The sequence below is a fragment of the Myiozetetes cayanensis genome, unplaced genomic scaffold (assembly GCF_022539395.1).
Source record: "Myiozetetes cayanensis isolate MyiCay16 unplaced genomic scaffold, myiCay2020 scf3, whole genome shotgun sequence".
In the NCBI taxonomy this organism is placed as follows: domain Eukaryota; kingdom Metazoa; phylum Chordata; class Aves; order Passeriformes; family Tyrannidae; genus Myiozetetes; species Myiozetetes cayanensis.
This window is the reverse complement of record NW_026087521.1, coordinates 7,956,310-7,974,982: the sequence shown is the minus strand read 5'-3', so window position 1 is coordinate 7,974,982 and position 18,673 is coordinate 7,956,310. Positions and strand designations below refer to the sequence as shown.

Below are 18,673 nucleotides of genomic sequence, written 5' to 3'. Positions count from 1 at the left end.
TTCTAAAAAATATTGTCCATTAATACATAAATACATCTGTCTGAAACACTCAGCCTCTAACATTCTCAACAAGAACTACACACAGAATCAAGAAATTCCACAGATAAACATGCTTTTGTGATTCAAAGAGGTAAGGAAAAAAAATTGCACATAAAGAATACAAAAAATTCCTACAAAAATAAGTGACACTGCCCTTTGAAACACTTGGGCAGCTCTCTCAACTTTGATACTCTAGGAAGGTGTGAATGTTCTCCATGCCCCACATCATCTCCACCAGGCACATAGGAATGTCTCCAATGGGCCTCAGGGTGTTTCAAGTAGCACTAGAAGCTTATATTTAGGCAATGGCTCCCTTCTAATTTAGGTATAGGATATTAACATCCTCTTGGAGCAAACAGAAATAATGGTTTAAAAAGGCAGTTATATTTCAGAAACACATGACCCTACACACACACACAGAAAAGAGAATTTTATATCGTCCCTAGGCAGAATTCATCCATCTTTAACGCTTCTATTATGCACTTCTGGAAACTGTAGTGACAGTGTTTTGCTTTCCTGGTTAATAATACAAATGAACTGTTGGCAACATCACATCAAAACAAAAGTGGCAGAATCAGAAAAACTACTAAAAAGTTTACCTTTATAGGAAAGCTTCAGTCTTGGGATATTTTGTTTTGATGTTCCAGTGACTGGAAGGAACAGCATCACTAAAGATAGCAGGCTGCAGGCATGTGGCACTTGCAAAGCTCTCATTCTGCTCCCTTCTTCTGTACCTTCTTTTGCACTATGGCGAAATATCTTCCCACTTTTCAAACAATCCGAGTTTAATCTGGAAGAAAAAAAGAAAACATCTGTAGATCTCCATTTCTGTATAAACAATAACTCTGTGAGCAGGCCAGACCTATCTTTAAAGAGTAACTGATTTAATATCTTTGTTCCAAAAGTATTTTTTTATCTAATATAAATAAAAATGTTGTAAATCTGTTTCTTTAATACTAAATTTGCACATTTTGACATTGGAAAAATATGTAAATTTTTCAAACACCAGTGTCTAGCACAGCTAAAGTTTAAGCAAAAATTAAATTAATGCAGTATCCATAAAAAGAATATTTTCCATTCAAAAGTGACCATGTAACTTTTTAGTTCATACTGCTCCACTGGATATCTTAATGTTTAAAACTTTCTTAATCTCAGTACAACAGCTACTTTCTATTTATGCTATGACTAGAATGAACTGTAATATCTCAGATACCATGGGGGTACAAGCTGAGTTAACAGTGAGTACATACTCATCATAAAGTTTCATAAATAACCTAAAAAAATTGCATAGAGCAAGCAGTTGTGTTTTATTTCATTTTAGTTTAAAGAAAAGTCAGCTTGGATGATGGATTTAAAACTGCTTTCAGTATGATATTTCCAGCAGAATAACTGCCTCAACTCATCCACCAAAATGTCCTATAAACTTTAATGAGTGTTTCATGCTGAGGTCAATAGCCTGATATGGGACTTCATTAGCACAGCATGCAACTAAGCCAGCTTTGTAACACTTTTCACTTAATAACAGTCATTCATATTCCATAAATCTTGAAGTGTTTTACAAATGAAAGAAATTATCACTGTCCTTATTTTCCCTATGCAAAAACGGAATCATAAAGCTGCAGTGAACCTATTTCCTCAAGGTCACACAGCCACAACTTTTTTTAATTGAAAAAAGCAACCTCAATCCTGGTGTCCTGTTTGTACCCAGTTATCAGGGATCTCTTTTGCCCAATAACTCCTCTTTTGCACATGAAATCATTTGAAATGGCATCCTGAATTCCGAGGGCAGAACTTGATGGTTCATAAATCACAGAGATCAGAGTATGAAAATATTTGTGAGACCAGATCCTTCCCCCTGCAAGTGCATGATGCCAGAGGTCAAGGGAGATGATTGGTGAAATGACAAATGTCAGTGTTTGAGTAATGCTGTAAAGCAAGGAGTAAGGAAATGTTATGGTTAGTGGAGAGATTAATGGCCCATGACTTTCCATGAAAATTCTTCTGTGAAAGGTACTGGAACTGCCTGATTAAAAGAGTAATCCTAATGCCCACATCAGCCAGCACTTGCATGGACATCAAAGGAGAGGTTCCTGGTAATGTCATGAGAGATGCAAGGACTCGTGGCCCCTGAACCTCTCCTCTGTTCTGACACTTAGCTGCAGAGCTGGCATCAGAGCACCCAGAATCAATTTGGCACCTTGTGATGCAGGTAGTCCATCCTTCCTCGCATGAAAGGATGGAGAGGGAACCCCTTCAGTTCTCTCCACCACAGGAAATCTCTCTCAGCTGAAGCTTGGTCTTTCTGAGCCTCCAGACCTCCAGTCAATAGCAAAAGACAAGGGAGTGTGCAGGAAGGACATGACGGTGAAAGAGACAGAGGGAAACAATTTGTAAAATGCCCAGAGCATCATTCCTATTGCAGAACGTTGAGCTTCTTTCTTCTCAGTCCCTTCCTCAACACTCACATTCAGTGTCTGAATGCTACTACATCTTTATGAGATGACATGGAAAGAAAACAAACATGAAATGCCCCTACTTCATCTTTCCCTTCTCTTCTCTTCTCTTCCCTTTACTACAATATTGGATCCTAGGAGAAGACCCTTATTCCTTCTGTTCCAATACATCTATTTGAGGGTGGACCCTGAAGGACTGCTGTGTTGATTAGACTACCTTGGGTTATATCACCCTAAAGAAATTTATTTAGAGGTAAGAAGGGGAAAAGAAGGGGAGGGAGGAGAGGGAAGATTATATAAAAGATGAGACACCAGCCTTGTTCATCTCCTGTAGGATGATAGAGACAAACCATACTTCAAAAAGAAGCAATTAAGAAGGAGCCAGTCTCACAGCAAATATGTTGAGAAGTCATGGCCTGAGGGTCTGGGCCTCAGCCAACAGGGATCTCACCAAAGGATTTGGGGGCTCATTTTCCTGAGGCAAAGTACAGTGAAGAATCAGGACTAAATTTGGCACTTACAATAAAAAACAAAACACCAGTTGCCTGAATGCACTGTCATTTGCTGAACTGATTGAGAACCAGCATCAAACTTGGGCCTTTGGCCATAGCCCACAACTTCATTTCTTTCTTTTTTTTTTTTTTCCCCCCTTTCCCTTTTATTTGAATAATGTCTGTGAAAAACCATTTGCTTTCACAAGGCAGTTAGTTTACACTGGAGGCAGCTGCTCTGTGAGCTCAAGCCAACCCTGTCCTGTCTTAAATTCACTGCAATCTGGCCACATTGTCACGTGTATTTTTAGTTTATGATGATCCTCTAATACAATTTCAGCTTCCACACAGAGTCCTTCCAACAGTCTAATGACTAGCTCAGGTTAATGAACTTCAGAGCAACTAACTTGCCATCAATCTTGAGGAACTATCCTTCCTCTGTAACACATGTAATGTTAATCAGTGTCCTATACTTGAAAGACCCACAGTCACACTGCTCAGAAGCAAACAGACCCACGAGCAGAAATAAAATATAAAACCTAAAAGCAAATGTGACTCCCTCATTCCTTCCTCCTCTGAAAAATAAGAAGAGTTGTGTCATGAAAGGAAAAATTATAGCTTCCTTTAGTTCTTCAATACTTTTGCTAAGCACCAACACGTTCTAAAACTTCCTCATCACGAACAGTCCCAAAATAAATGAGGAAAAAGAGTCTGAAAAGAAAACTGCTGAGGCTAAAGCTGCTTTCCCACCTTGGCTTCAGCTAGGAAATATCTGCACTGTGTTAATTATCACCTGCAGGATTGACTGTGGAAGGAAGTTATGCACACACCTCGCTGAAATAGGGGCATTTCCAGAGGAATAAAGGAGCTTTTATTTGCCCCACGTAGGGGTGGGAGGCGTGAGGCTGAAGAGGGGCCGAGGAGCCCGGCTCCATCCTGCTCGGACCTCCCTGAGGGGCTCATAAATTCGAAACGGGCTGTAGGTTAAGCTGCCAAAAGACAAAAAGCTGAACTGCTGGTGTCCTACCATCCTGACACTGAGAGGCGGCTGGACCTGACTGGCACAGGCGTGATGTCACGTCCCCGAAATGAGGTGTCACCTCCCTGCAATTGGTCAGATTTAGTGGAGCCCATAAAACAGATTGCTCCGAAGCTACTGTCTGAAACGAGAAAACCTGGAGCCAATTTACTAAACATAATTTATTCCAGGCCCTTTGTGGCAATAAACAGAGCTCTTCAGCCTTCTAAGACACACAGACAGTGAGGAGCTCTGTGCTTATGGGAGGTTTTTCAGATCATTCAGCTCAAACCTATCTAAATGCAAAATCTCGCATTCACAAATACTGTGTAGTTTCCGACTTCTCCTGGCGTCATGAAGTCCAGAGCTGAAAGGACTGTGTCCCATCTGCAAACACACTCTTTTCTAACAGAAGTTCATGTAGCTCTCAGTTAATTCCATAACAAAACCCTTCATGGAATTGGAGGATAATTTAAAACCTGTTTCCTGCACAAGTTTTCCAAGGTCATTTTAAAATTCAGAATGTTGTATTCCAATAAAGAATTAGGGATCAGTTTTACTGAATCTAACAGCAATGTTGTAAACTGTGACAACTGAAAATTGAGAGCAGCCTTGATTTAGCTCATGTTGATCAAAGATTATTGTTGATTATTGATTATTGAAAAGTATGTTCTCTCTTTACTGTCTCTTTACTAAGTACATGTCCTTTACCTATATGCATCCAAATTTAAAGCACGTTTCTTTAACTAAAAATATACAGATATATGTGTCTAAAGCATATACCTGTAGATGTCTCACTTTTGAATTATCATACACACATCAAAAGAAAAATTACTATGGTTGTCTATTGAGTGTTCCAAAACTGTACTACAATAATGATTTGGATATTGAATATTCTTTGTTAATAGGAGAGAAAACTATAAGCATACGTGACTCAGACTCAGATTAAAAACTTATAAAATCAAATAGACTAAAAATAAAATTACATCCTTAGACTTAACATTCTAAACTTACTTCTTCAGTAACAAAGATGACATTCATCCAGAGCACAATGAAACTATGTTCTTGTACCCCTTAGATAGATGGTCTGTTGATATATTATTTGGCAGAAGAGGCTTTTCTCTTCATTGTGAATCTCAGTTAAAGCTAACTCCATCCAAGAACTGGTAGAGAGTTATTATTCATCACTATTCTCCTCTTTATTAAGTAGTTTTTGTGCTGTTTATAGTGCAGGAAATGTTCTCTTCCAAGGATTCAGAAAAAGACTGCCTTTTACATAAACCCCAGATCAGCATTACATAACTTCCCAACACCAGGAAAAATTACAGAATAAAAAGACAATGGTACAACAAAAGGGCCTATAGTAGGTGATTTTTTGGTGTTTTTTTTTCATTTTGTTTTGCTTAAATCATTGGGTTTAGTGTTTCTGGTTTAGACGAGCTTTTGCCATAGAACAGTCTTTGCTATTGTTAAACACCCAGATGATTAGCAAATACTCATATGAAGCATAACTCATCTTATAATGAGTTTTACAAAGCTTTACAGGCTTTACCTTTACTGAGCTCCTCACAGGATTTATACACTATCCATTCAACAGCAGTAATTTGGAAGAATCATATGATAATAAATAAAGCACTCCAATAGAGAAAGAAAATACATTTTAGGATTACACAAATTTTTTGTTCATCAAAATAAATTCAAACTAAAGTAAAAAATGGTGATGAAGGAATTGATATTTGAGAGAAGAAGGTTGAAGGAACTCACTTATTTTGTTCATTTTTAATAGTTTTCTGCATCTTTCTGAAGCCAATTTACTGATGGAAGCATTTCTAACAGGCATGTCATCTGTTTGGAGATAAATGCAGGTAGGAATGGGTAATTTATAGAGAGTGGGTTGTCTCACATTGCTATGAAGAGGTTATCTGACCATGAAATTTACTACAGGGCACTTAAAATTATACACATAGGAAATGAGCACTTTATCCTCAAAAGATACCAGGATATTTTTAGTGTCAGTGAGATTAGGATTATACCCAAAGATTTCACATAGATGGACAAGTAATCCTTTCAGAAAGTGGCAGATAGACAGCCATACACACAGCCATGTTATATATCACTAGAAACAGTGATTCTGAGTAATTTTATCTGTGGTATTATATCTTTTGGACATATAACACATAAATCCAAGACTGGCAATAAAACAAATGCTACTCTTTAACCCTAATTTTTTGTATTTTGTATATCCTGAAAAATAAAGAAAATCGGGCACATACTCTTGCATTCTATACCCTGTTTCTTAAGAACAATACTTATTGTGAAAAAGGATGGGATAGGATGGGATGGAAAGCACCTTGACATCTGATAATGATATTGTAAAGAGGAGGTAAGCACATGAATAAAATGTCCCACCAGCCAGATGCGCAGCTGGTACCTTCAAACAGAAGTATCAACATGCCTTTCACTCTGAAGTCAGTTGCACATGCAGCTCTGATGGATTACTTTTCTTCTTTTTTCTTTTTCTTTTTTTCTTATTCTCTTTTGTGGAAGGAACTATGACTTCAGGTATTGCATCTGTAATAACAGCTTCCCATAGGCTCTGTATTAAGAACGACATGAGAACATCCTACACATCTGACCATCAGAAAAAAAAAGAAAAACCAAAACCCAAACACAAGCCAAAGAAGAAAGGAGTGTAAGGCACGATTTAGCAACACATAAGAATCAAAAGGAACCCTAAGCCAAACCTCAATGTTACATTATTTTAAGTACAGCATGTTTCCCCAGCAGACCAAAAAAAAACCTCTCAAGCTATGAAAAGTGATTCTAAGATGGGTTTTGTAACTGTGGTATCCAAGAAAAGAAAAAGGCAGTAGCATGAAAATTCCTAGAGACATTAATGAATAGGTAGACTAGATGGAAACCGCTTCCTGCCAAGTGCTGTGACGTCTGAAGGGTTTCAAAGAGAGAGAATTTTCCTCTGAAATGTCTGTCACCACCTGCAGCACTTGTGGTGGCTTGGTTCAGCTCTGACTACAGCAGACAGGGAGAGAACGCTTGCAGGACTCTTTGCCTGTGGAACAGCCTTGGTCTGCTTTTGGGAAAATACTTAAAAGCCAGAAAAGTGTCATGATGGCCATCAGATAAAATAAATGCTCATTTTGGGGAGACCTGCCTGGACATTTAAACACTAACAGATTGCATTTGTCCAGCTACAACCTAAATTAACCTCAGGCAGCACTGTCAAGCCAGTTAAACCACTGATACTGCAACTACCATTCTTTTGCTGGAAGAAACATAAACCTACAATGGCCAACTTGAAGGAAGGATTACAGTCTCTTTTTCACCTCCAGGAATTTTTGCCAGTGTTTCACTATGGAAAACTGTTCTCTGTTTTTCCTTTCATAGGAGACCTTCCAAATTCTGCAGGAGTGGAGCGTGAGTCCTCTAGCAGGGACAATTCTATCACCAGAAGTCTGAACTGGCTGATATTTTGGGGGTTACCAGTAATTAGTGGCAGTGGGGTGTTTTGCATATTAGTTACTTGAATAGACACTTGACCTACCATGCATTTTGCATGTTTGTGAAAAACCCAGCTTGATGGGGAAATAGTGCAGCACTTTGGTGAAATTTGTCATATATCAAGTCCTGACTTACCGCTGCACACGACATAGCAGCAAGGTAAACAACAGTTTATCCTCTGAAAGGGTACAGCCAGTGAGCTGTCTGCATGGATGTATCTAATAGATACAAGTAAGTAGGGCTCTTCTGCCCTTGATCCAAGCAGTCCAAACCTAAGCTAACTCCTACTGCTGTATGGCTCCATTAATTGCATACTATACACCAGTATATAACACATTTTGGCCATACAGGCATCAAAGGCAAAACCAGCCAGCCAACTCTGCGTGCAGGCAGAACTTGCAGCTACCCAGACCATCCATAGAATAACAACCCAGCAGACTCTACTAAATCAGAAACTTGACCACAAAAACCCCAAAACAAACACTTCCCAAAATTGAAAGAAATAAAGAACAAAGATTTACATTTACAATTATATTTATAATGTTAATTTCATTTCACAGCCAATGTTTTATTGTGCTAAAATTTGTAGCTAGATTTATCTGATGTAGGCAGTAATGTATTGTCAACTAGTTTGCAATTGTGCTTAAATGCTTGCAGGCACTCACAGGCTCATCAGCTGTATCTATAAGATGCCTATGGGACCCTAAGTGAAAAACAGAACCATTCCCCAGCTATATCTAAGAATTGATTATGGGACTCAGAGAAAAACAGAATGGTACAAATGTTAGGGCAATCGCATGTTGTAGTTGGCATCTTAATATAATTAACCATTTTGGGGATTATTTCTATTTCATTAATGCTGGTAGGATGTTTCGTTAACTGCCGGTATTACTGCCAGTCCATTGTCATCTGTGTAAAAGTCAAATCTTATGGTTTTCAAAAGAATTCAGGCTAAATACAGTTTAGTGACGGTTAAAAAATGTGCGCTTCATATGGCAGCTGGGCTTTGATCAAATATGTTTGCTGGATATCCAATGGCATATTTTCCTAAAACTCCTTTCATCAGCGTATGGCCTCATTATTTGATGCACTATCAGTGAACTCTGTACAGCACAGTCTGAAGAGCTTCAATATATAAACTATACCAGAGGGAAAGACGTGACGGAAGGATTTTAATTTACACTTCCAACAAATTTTGATTTAATAATTCATGATGATATATTTGAACTCTGTTGGAGGAGGGGTTTTTATATCCATTGTCCAACTAATTTTGGATCAACGTTTTGTGCAGCCGATATGTAAAATGATACACATATGAACATGTACATTGCGGTGCAGTGATTTCTGTTGTTCCTTTAACCCACTTATTTTATTGTTAGGCTGAACACATTTGCTTTTGTTCCTAGTTTTTTTAAACATTTGATTTCATTTACATTTGGAGGTTCTGTGACAGGGAAGCAGCAATGCCTCTGTATAAGCTTACACAAGTCACTAACTCAATGTGGATGTATTCCTCTTATGGGTTTCCCTCAGGTACTCATTACTGTAGCACCTGAGCAGCTTAAAAGCTTTAATGTCTCTATTGCCTATCCTCTATCCTTGTCATTATGAGTTAATTGATTTTTACCATAGGAGACGACATTTCTTGGATAAGGTCACACCAGCAGTTAAGAGCATATTTCCTCACCATCCAGGCAGTGCCTCAGTCACCCACCCTTCTTGCCGGGGATAACAAACTGCTGGCTGTGATTCCTGTGGTGAGATCCATGACTCACATATCACTTTTTCCAGTGTTTTACACTTGATTTAAGTTCTTGTGCTAACTGCAGAAAATTACAAGCAATAACAGTTTTGTTTTCTGCAAAGAACTTCACAGAGCTGTGTAAGGAGTAAAATGCTGCCAGTGTGAGTTCAGACAGCAGGTTATCAAAGCTTTAACAGTCCTATGTCCTCTGATCATCAACCACTTTCAGGGGCTAAAACATGCTGCTATCAGACCCTCAGAGAACTTTATGCTTCTGTTACAGAAGAAATCAATTTATATTTGGTGCAATAGTTGTTTTGCTGGTCTATTTTTAAGCTGCTTTGTGAAGGGTGCTAGCATGACAGTTCTGGAATCTGAAACAGCCATACGGAAAAAGAAAACAAGAATTCAGGCATCACCTCCTCCATTCAACACAGAAATATTTCCACTTTGGTTTAAAACCACAATAACTTTCCTTTGTCTCGTGAGGACAAAGTGAGGACACAGAGTGCATGGATGAATCAACACTTCTTTGAAAAACAGGGAAGATTTTTAAACAGTTAACTAGTTAGTTACTAGGAGGTTTCCATAACCAGAAGAACAATACATAAAAGGTAGGATGTAAAACACCACTATAATTTTCTTTTCCCCTCATTCTCCCCTAAGATGATGAGGCAGTCTTGACCTTGAGGCAATTCCAGGGTTCATTGCCTACAAGGACTGTCAACAGCTGGAACAGGGGCTCAGAGAAGTCTTTGCAGACATTTGAAACTTGACTGGACATAGCTCTGAGCAATCTGATCCAAAGCTGAAGTTATCCATCCTTTGATCTACAAACAGAACCATATGACCTCCTCATGTTTCTTTCAACCTTAATTTTTCTACTAGTTCTTTTAACAATTAACGGACAAATGAATAACTAAACTGAATCACACATTGAAGATCTTCCTCAACATCTAACACTCTTCTACTTTAAGTGTCTGCCAGACATCAAATGGTTTTTCCTACTCTCTAGAGATCTTATCTTGGAAAGGATTGCTCTGATGAGGGAAACACTTACTTGATCTCCTCACAAATCATCTATTTTAGCACTGAAATTGGACTGAAATCAGGATCCCTTTCCTTTTATAAAACTGTCCAAAAGCTGCATCAATTCAAGAGCTGATTCACAAGCAGACCATAAACCCCTCTATCAAGAATTGTAATATGTGCATAGGACAAGTGGAGTACACACAGGATAGATACAAGCACTGCATTAGCTGTATAACTTAATTCAGTATCTCACAGCTGCCAGGTATAGTTCACCCTCACAGTCCTGATTTGCCTATCCCATGAAAACTAAACACAGAATTGAGTGTCAAAATTATCAACACTGTATGTGAAAGAAGGTTTTTGTCTGCACTGATGAGACAAGAAGGGAATTTCTTCCAGGAATTCCCCTACTGGAGCTAGAAGAAGAAGCTGGGAGAGAAATGCCACTGAAAGATTGCTGACACTCCCATCAAGCCAATGAGTTTTGCTCACCCAGGAGATAAGATATCAGCTGTGTGTTCGAGGTTGACCTCTCATTTTTGTCCAAATTAGCAGCTCCTTCCTGCTGCTAATTATCTCCTAGTTATATCAAGAAGTGGAAGCCATTGTAGTTACCACACTAAATATTTCTCAAGGTTGAGGGGAGAAAACTGACTCGGAAGGATTTGGTCTCCACGCTGGCTTAGCTAGAAAATAGATGTGGTGAAGAAGATTAAGTTGTGTTTCCAGAGCCACAGCTGAGCAGGTGGCAAAAATCCACCACAGGTGCTTGTTCTATAGAGAATTCCACTCTCTGGTAAAAACAGCCACTCCTCAAAGAACCAGGGCTTGAAGATATCCAGGACTCTTCATGTCAGATGTGCCCTATGCAAGTTTATGAAGCCTTGGGATCATCATGATTAACTATCTTCCTTAAGCCATTCCCCATCAGGCTTTAGTGCTTTTAGACCACTGACCCTTTGAATTAAAGAGGTAGATTTCTCTTTTCACAGCTGTGACTCAACGCAGGAAGGAATTCAGAGACATCTGAAAACAAAGCCAGGCAGAATTTAAAACAAAATCCTTCAGTGACAGATTTAGCAAGTGATGGGCACAGCTGGAGCTTACAAATATAACTAAGTAAATGAGCATGCATTATACAACAGCCTTACACAGACAGACCCTGTGAAGGGCAATTTCTTCAAGAGGAACCAGAAAAACCAAACTACTAGGAATAAACCATCAGAAAAAACCTAGATACTGGCTGTTCAAAAGGTCCCTGGATCTTTGAACAAACTAAATGGTGACCACTTATCTCTAAAATGAGATAGGTGACAACACTTAAGCACATTAAACCTTCATTTTTAGTAATCATTTATTTAAGTCACAATGCAAAATCAAAATTTCTGTGCCTAGAGAGTAACAAAACACTAATAGGATATGGTTTACAAAACTTTTATACCTCTCATGCATTCAATTTAAAATATACAGTAACTAGTATATAATAAATTATTGACTCATTGCAAAGGAAATGCATTCCTACTATTTCAGTTTAACAGCTGGGGAAGCTGATGTTAAATGTACTCAGTTGACATTCCAGGAGAACTTGAAGTGAACAAAGAGTGGAATCAGATTATATTAATTGCTACTTATCAATGTCACTATCTTAAACGTGATATGCGTCTTTCTACTCAGTCGAACGGACTGCCTGACACAGTATATCAGTTTTAAATAAACAAGCACAAGTTTAAAGATGAACTTTATCAAATGCAACAAATATCTTGAAGATTATCAAGCATGGAACATGGTTACAGAGGAATAAACCTACTGACCATCTTCACACAATACTGCAAAAGTGAAACAACGACTCCTGGAAACTGCTTCCCTTGTCTGCTCAGCTGGGGTATGTGACTTGCATTAATGGCACTGGGAATAATGTACTTGCACTCAGAGCCTGGACTGACTGATGTCAAATGAAGTTCAACCATTCATATTAATGGGGATCAGCATTTGTCTGAGGGAAGGGAAGTCTCTTAGACCTCAGGGTCATGAATTGACAAGCTATCGAACATTTTCTCTGTAGAGCTGACCATCCTCCATCCTCACTGAGATCAGCTGTCTAGACCCTTAGTCCCACTCCAGCTGCTTTGTGCTCCTCCTGAGGCACAGAAAGAGCTCATTACTGATTCTTTCTCTGCAATGTGCAATGCAGGGCGAGGTCTCCCAATTCCCCTTCTGGGTCGCACAGAATAGTCACATTTCTGTGGACCCTGAAAAAAGCATAGAAACATAACACCGTAAACTGTGAGTTTTGTTACTCTGGAGATCTGTAATTCACTAAGCCATATGGTGACAGAAGTGCCATAAATGCCAAAAAAAAAAAGCCCACTGAAAACATCATCTCAAAAGAACAAAGATGACTAATAACTTGTATCAAGAAAATGATTGCTAAATTGCTATCGTCTCTCGCCACTAATAAACTGGGAGGAGGCAAAAACCAGCTTTTCTTTCAGATGGACTTTCTGGAAAAATACCTTCTCACATCACTTACTCTTGACAGGTTTCAGAGTATCTATAAGCTCGTGGGTTGTAATCATGCTAATGATCAACAAGTAGTTATTTCAGACGGCTGATACAAGTCTGTGGCTGATATTATCTGCCAAAACATTAAAATATGCAAAGAAAAACACTGCAGCAGAGTTTTGGTCTTCTCAATATCAAGTAGAGCAATTTTGGGAGTAAGGACAGTTATAATTTTCTCTGCCATCAATAATTATAATAATATTAAGAACAGCAATAATAACAATGACAAACACAACTTTTTTTCCTAAACTTTTTTTGGCAACAAAAATCCTGCCAAATACAAATTAAAATTTTATGTATGATAAGAAAGTGAGCTGTTTCCAGTAACATTTGCAAGTTACAACTCAGCTCTGGAAGTCAGGAAGTGCCAGTGTGAGTGAGTCAATTCAAAAAGCCCACTCAATCCGTGGCATCTCTATTCCTTTAGAGGCACCTCAGCCACATTCTTGTTTTTCAGAAATCCTTGTATAAACATTTAAAAACACAAAACAATAAAAAGATAAGAATCCAGGATGCAAGGCCAACTCTAACAAAGGATGAGACAAACGAAAAAAACAAGATTAAAATAAATGCCTTATGTGTATAATAAATTTCAGCATCATGAGTCACTGGATTGACTCATGAACTATAAATTGACCATGCCCCTTTTAATTGTTCCACATAAAGATCTCCTTTCCGAAAAAGAGGAACATCTTTAGCAGACATAGTTGCTACAGCTGGTTGTTTGTTCATCAATAGTATATGTGTACCATAGTGCAAGTTATGGAACTTCAGTTCAGCTGCTGGTTTAGAAAGCAGCATGTGGGACATAGGAGATGTGCAGCTGGATCAGAAAATGCTTTCTATATGTACCTGGAGAATCACCAGTAGAAATCACCAAGAAAACAATGCAAATCATTCCTCACAGTAATATGAAATGTAAAAGCTAAAAAAGCAAGACTGCAAACTTACGCAGTCAGTATCTGAGAAAGTAATCACATTTGAGCTTCTTTCAACATTAAAGTTATCTCTCAATTTGCTTTTCTTAGCAGTATGTATCACAAAACACCTTACTGATTTTCTACATTTAAGCAGTTCTGGGTTTTCTCCACTTTCAACATTCATTTCCTCTTCCAGAAAAACCCTCTCACACAACAACTCCTTACTTAAATAAGACTATAAAAATGTTTGTAATGGCAAGACTGAAGGCTCATTCAGTATCTTTTCAACAGTAAGTGTAAAGAAGAATAATTATAGAACATTCATATATATTTCCCCACCCTCAGTGCTCCCCCTTCTCTCCATCTATTTTCAGCTCAGGAGATTTCCTGAGCCTATTGTGGCCTGTCTATTTTGTAAACTCCAAGTAGGTATCACTTTCAAGTACTTATCCAGCATCCCTTTGAGCCCTTGTAAAATTCTTGCATCTACAACACCATCTGGCAAACAATTTTATATGTCTGCTACCCAATGTGTGAAGAACCACTTCCAATACCAACAGTGCAATGTAACAACATATTTATTTTCCCTCATATGACACCACCTACCTCTATAATACAAGCCAGTAAGTAGATTCCACTGGGCAACAAGAAAAAAAAAGAAAATTCTGATTTAGTTATGATGATCATCCAACTGTTTCAACATTAGAGGCATTACACATGCTACCTCATTATTTTTATTTTGTATTATATTCTCAGAGAGTGACTGGGAAATTAAGTGAAAATTGGTCAGAGAAAATTAAGGTGATAGTAGCGGTCAGTTTTAATGAATGTTTGCTGCCAAAGAAAAATATCTTGCTATGGTCACTGCACAAGATGAGATGTAACACTTCACAACAAAATCTTTGATGAGAATCCAGGACCAGTTTTGCACATTCAACAAAATGAGTTTTTGCCAATGTTGGCAAATACACAGGTGGGGCAAAAATAGCTTAGACCAGCGAAAGAGAAACTCCTCAGATTTTACAGACAACAGTGGCTCAACATCAGCAGAAGAGCTCCCACACATCGGTCTTGGTACCTTCAGGCAGGTAGGATGGAAAAGGCATCCATCACCCTGCAGCTGGGGAGCTCCGTCACCTTTCTCCCTGACAAGGCTCTTTGCCTCTCTCACATTGCAGCAAAATTCAGTTTACTGAAATTACCAGGTTTTCTCACATCCACATTCTCACTTTCTCACATCGACTAAAGGGGATGTTAGGGGTGAAGGGTTTTACTTTTTGCACAAGCTGATAATGTATCTTTAAAATCTGCTGTCCTTAAAATTGTTAAATAATGTAAGAAATATATTTTAAGATTTAAACTACAAACTATGTGGAAATAGAGTTATAAACTCTATTAATCTTCATGTTTCAAGGTGTGAGTGATGTAAGAAACACCATGTTGCAATTTAGAACAGTAAAATTGTGAAGATTTATGCCTTCCGTTGAAACATCTGGTCTTACCCACTCCTGGTGCCAGAGTGGCAGATTGGATGAGCTACTTGTTTATTCCAGTCAGGCGTTTCCTTGACTCCTGGACTTTATGTTAAGACATGATGAACATCTTACTCCCAATGGAGAATTTTTATTCTCATGAAGTCAATAGGTCAGAACTTGAAATTTACAGCTCATGAAAGGGATTCCTCATTTGAGTTTGTTAGATTCTAGTAGATCAGTAGATAAATATAAATACTTGAAACAATTGTGCTTTATATACTCCATACTTATGCTTCATACACTCAGAGGCATTAATTTAAGGGCCTGTCAGAACACAACCTTCTTACCAACATCCCACAGAGTGAATCACGAGGGGATGTAAATATCCAAATGGGTTAATCTTACAGAAATACTACAGTGAGCCCTGTCAAAAAAAGTTCCGTTCTACAAAAACAACAAAGTTTTCAACTCAGTATTATAAACTGTGATTATTCCAATGGATGAAATTAGTCATATTTAATAATTTAGAATTGAAATTATTTAATTCTTTTGATTATATCTGTCAAAAGTCAAGTTTCAAGTTACATTAGTATTTGCAGTGGCTCAACAATGTGAAGACATTTCTGTCACTACCTAGTGAGTTTCAGAACTGTTTCAAAAAATACACACATTCAAAAGTTTTGTAATTTTTTATCAAAAACTAACACTGAAATGATGATGAAAAGCACTACACTTTCTGGAAAAGAAAAAAAATGTCCTCATAAGGTTCTTAAAACAGAAAAGTTAATGGCACCTTTTTCAACTACAGCTACTTTTAAGATTTTCCAGAGGTAGCTACAGTTTGGCTTTGACCCTGCTATTGCAAAGTGCCAGAAATACCAAATTAGAGCAGGGAAAATGTTGCATGTGCACATATGTATGTGTTTGTCTACAGTCTGCATGAGCAATTGAAAAACATCCAACATATACACACAGCAAACCACATAATTAAAATTACTCTTATGCAGAATAAATTTGTCTTTAAAGTAGAAAATAATGAAAGGACAGCAGAGACTTCTCAGTACTAAAACATAATGCTTCATTTAATGAGTAATCCCTCGAGCATATGGATGTTTACCTCACTCTAGGCAAGCTCAAGTTCATAGACAGACAATTACAATGCTTCAGCTGATGCATGATAACTTGTTAAGCTGCTGTAATGCAATGACATTCTTTCATGGGCTTATAGACTGCATTTCTATGTTTTTCCCCACACCAATATAGTTTTTTTGTCTTCTGAAGATTAAATGGCTAAAAAATATCTGCATTTTCAAAGTTAGAATGTCTGAATTTCAATGCACAAAGCCCTAGAAACTTAAAAACTGGAACCTATGTCTTCAGTCTTTCTGAGTTTGGCAGGTACTGTGTCTGCACACACTTTGCTTTCAAAAAAAAAAAAAAAGAAAAATAAAATTTAGGAAATTCTAAAAGAAGACAGAGAACATTTTGCAATAGGAAAACCACAATAAAATTAGTTGTATTGCTTCTTAGATGAATAATAGCTGGATAGTAGACTTATTTATATGACCCATTGAATATGGTTCAAAAAAAGTTTTAGTATGTAGATATAGAGTGCAGATTAATAGTAAATGCTGGCAAATGGCTTCAGAGAGTCTCCAAGTTTTGCTTTGGGAGAATGGTAAAAGGAGAAAAGATATTGCTAAAGCTTCTCCTCCCACCACTTTTACACTGCTGTCTCTTGACAGAGAGCAGGGTGCAAAGTTCTGAGACTGGTATTTGGCAAAATCACAGCCTAAATTATAAAAAAAAAAAAAATCTAATAAATTAATCAGGAGTTACAATGAACGTGGAACTACTCAAAACATTAGCTTTGTTTCAGCTGTGTTTTACTTGTTCATCATGTATGCATTCAGGTTTCTCTGCTTTGGTCAATCCCCCAGAGTTGCTGAGCATCTCCTTCAGTGTGGTGACTACTCATTAATTTTTTAAGCTTTCAGACACTATATAAAAACCTTATATTTCTATTCCATATTACTTAATAAGGAAAGTTAAATACAGAGATTATAAACTGTACTGCTTGGTACTAGAATCTCAGAAGTGCCCCCTTTTCTGTATTTCTTTCAATGTATTCAATTAAAAATTCTGGCTGTCAACATAAAAGAAGTTTTAAAGTGATTTTTAATGTTCTTATATTCATAATAGTCTAACGATACAAAAGACGTGAGATTCACAGAAAAGTAACTCACGCACACTCAGATAAGCATACAAAGCCTATGGAGGTGTGCCCTGTTCCACAAGAAACTATTGTCATTCACAGCACCCGAGTATGATTTTCCAGCTTATTATGATCTTATTTCTTAAATATTCAAAATACAATGCATTTTAGAAGCTTTTTTTTTTAACAAAGCAGAAAGTACCAATCAATGACCATCTATATTTTGGTTGGCATAGTTCTTTATTTCATACAAGAGACCTTTGATATCAAAGCATGGCTAAAATATCAAAATTCCTTCAAATACTTATCTCTGTTAATGATAACTACAGCTGCACTCAAAACCTGCTGCCCTTGGTGTCACTTACATTCCCACAGGAATATAAATCTCCAGGTTTAGAAAAGTATTCATCTTAAGGCTCTGGAGAAACACACAGCCTTATTCTTTTGATGCTGCAATAGTATTATTGGGTTAACATGCTGAAATAGACTTTCTTCTCTTTTTTTTTTTTCCTGAAGCTTATCTAGTCTCAGATTATTAACCTGAAAACAGGCCAAAAGAAAAACCAGGAAGAGAGATACAACAAATTCAGAGCTCAAATATGGTCATTTGGGCCACTGAACACCTTCCATGGAAGCAATTTAGTCCAAGATGTGGGAATATTGAAAAAGAAACATTATGAAGAGACACTACTGAAAGCTGGCTGCTATCTGTTTGAGATCAAAGAAGATCAAAGCAAATATGAAATTGTCTTGTAGCTGAGGTAATAATGTACTTAGTGATCTTGAAATTAATTGTTTGAAAATAATTATTTCTACCTTTCATTGTAAAAGGTGTGCATTTAAATCCCATGAGTAATCCAACTATGATAATCACAAAATTTTTATACATAATTAAATTTAAAAACAAGATCTATTCCATTCTTGAATCAAAATTACTTCTTTCATCATGGTAATGCCATATTGTTTTTAAAACCTAGTGACTATATTTATCTAATTTAATTCATAATTCCCTGGTTATCACTGCACTTTTACTCATACATAAGTTATCTGCTATAGCTGTTTGAAGTATATTTCCAAAACCAGAAAAAAACTAACACTCAGAGACACATCATCACCTCTTGCAGAAATGCCACTCATGCTACGAATAAAGCATAAGCTTAGAAAAACATCATCACCCAGCAAACAAATAGCGTTTGCTGAACCAA

The 18,673-nt window shown here is 37.4% G+C and overlaps 1 protein-coding gene across 1 annotated transcript in view; it reads right to left on the bottom strand.

Annotated features, from left to right (window-relative positions):
* SEMA3D (semaphorin 3D) overlaps nucleotides 1–18,673 on the bottom strand; it is a 138,245-nt gene that overhangs the window by 93,488 nt on the left and 26,084 nt on the right. The window contains exon 2 of the mRNA XM_050324641.1: nucleotides 639–829. Within this exon, the coding sequence (XP_050180598.1) occupies nucleotides 639–753 (115 nt within the window). The 5' untranslated portion in view covers nucleotides 754–829. The remainder of the gene's footprint in view (nucleotides 1–638; nucleotides 830–18,673) is intronic.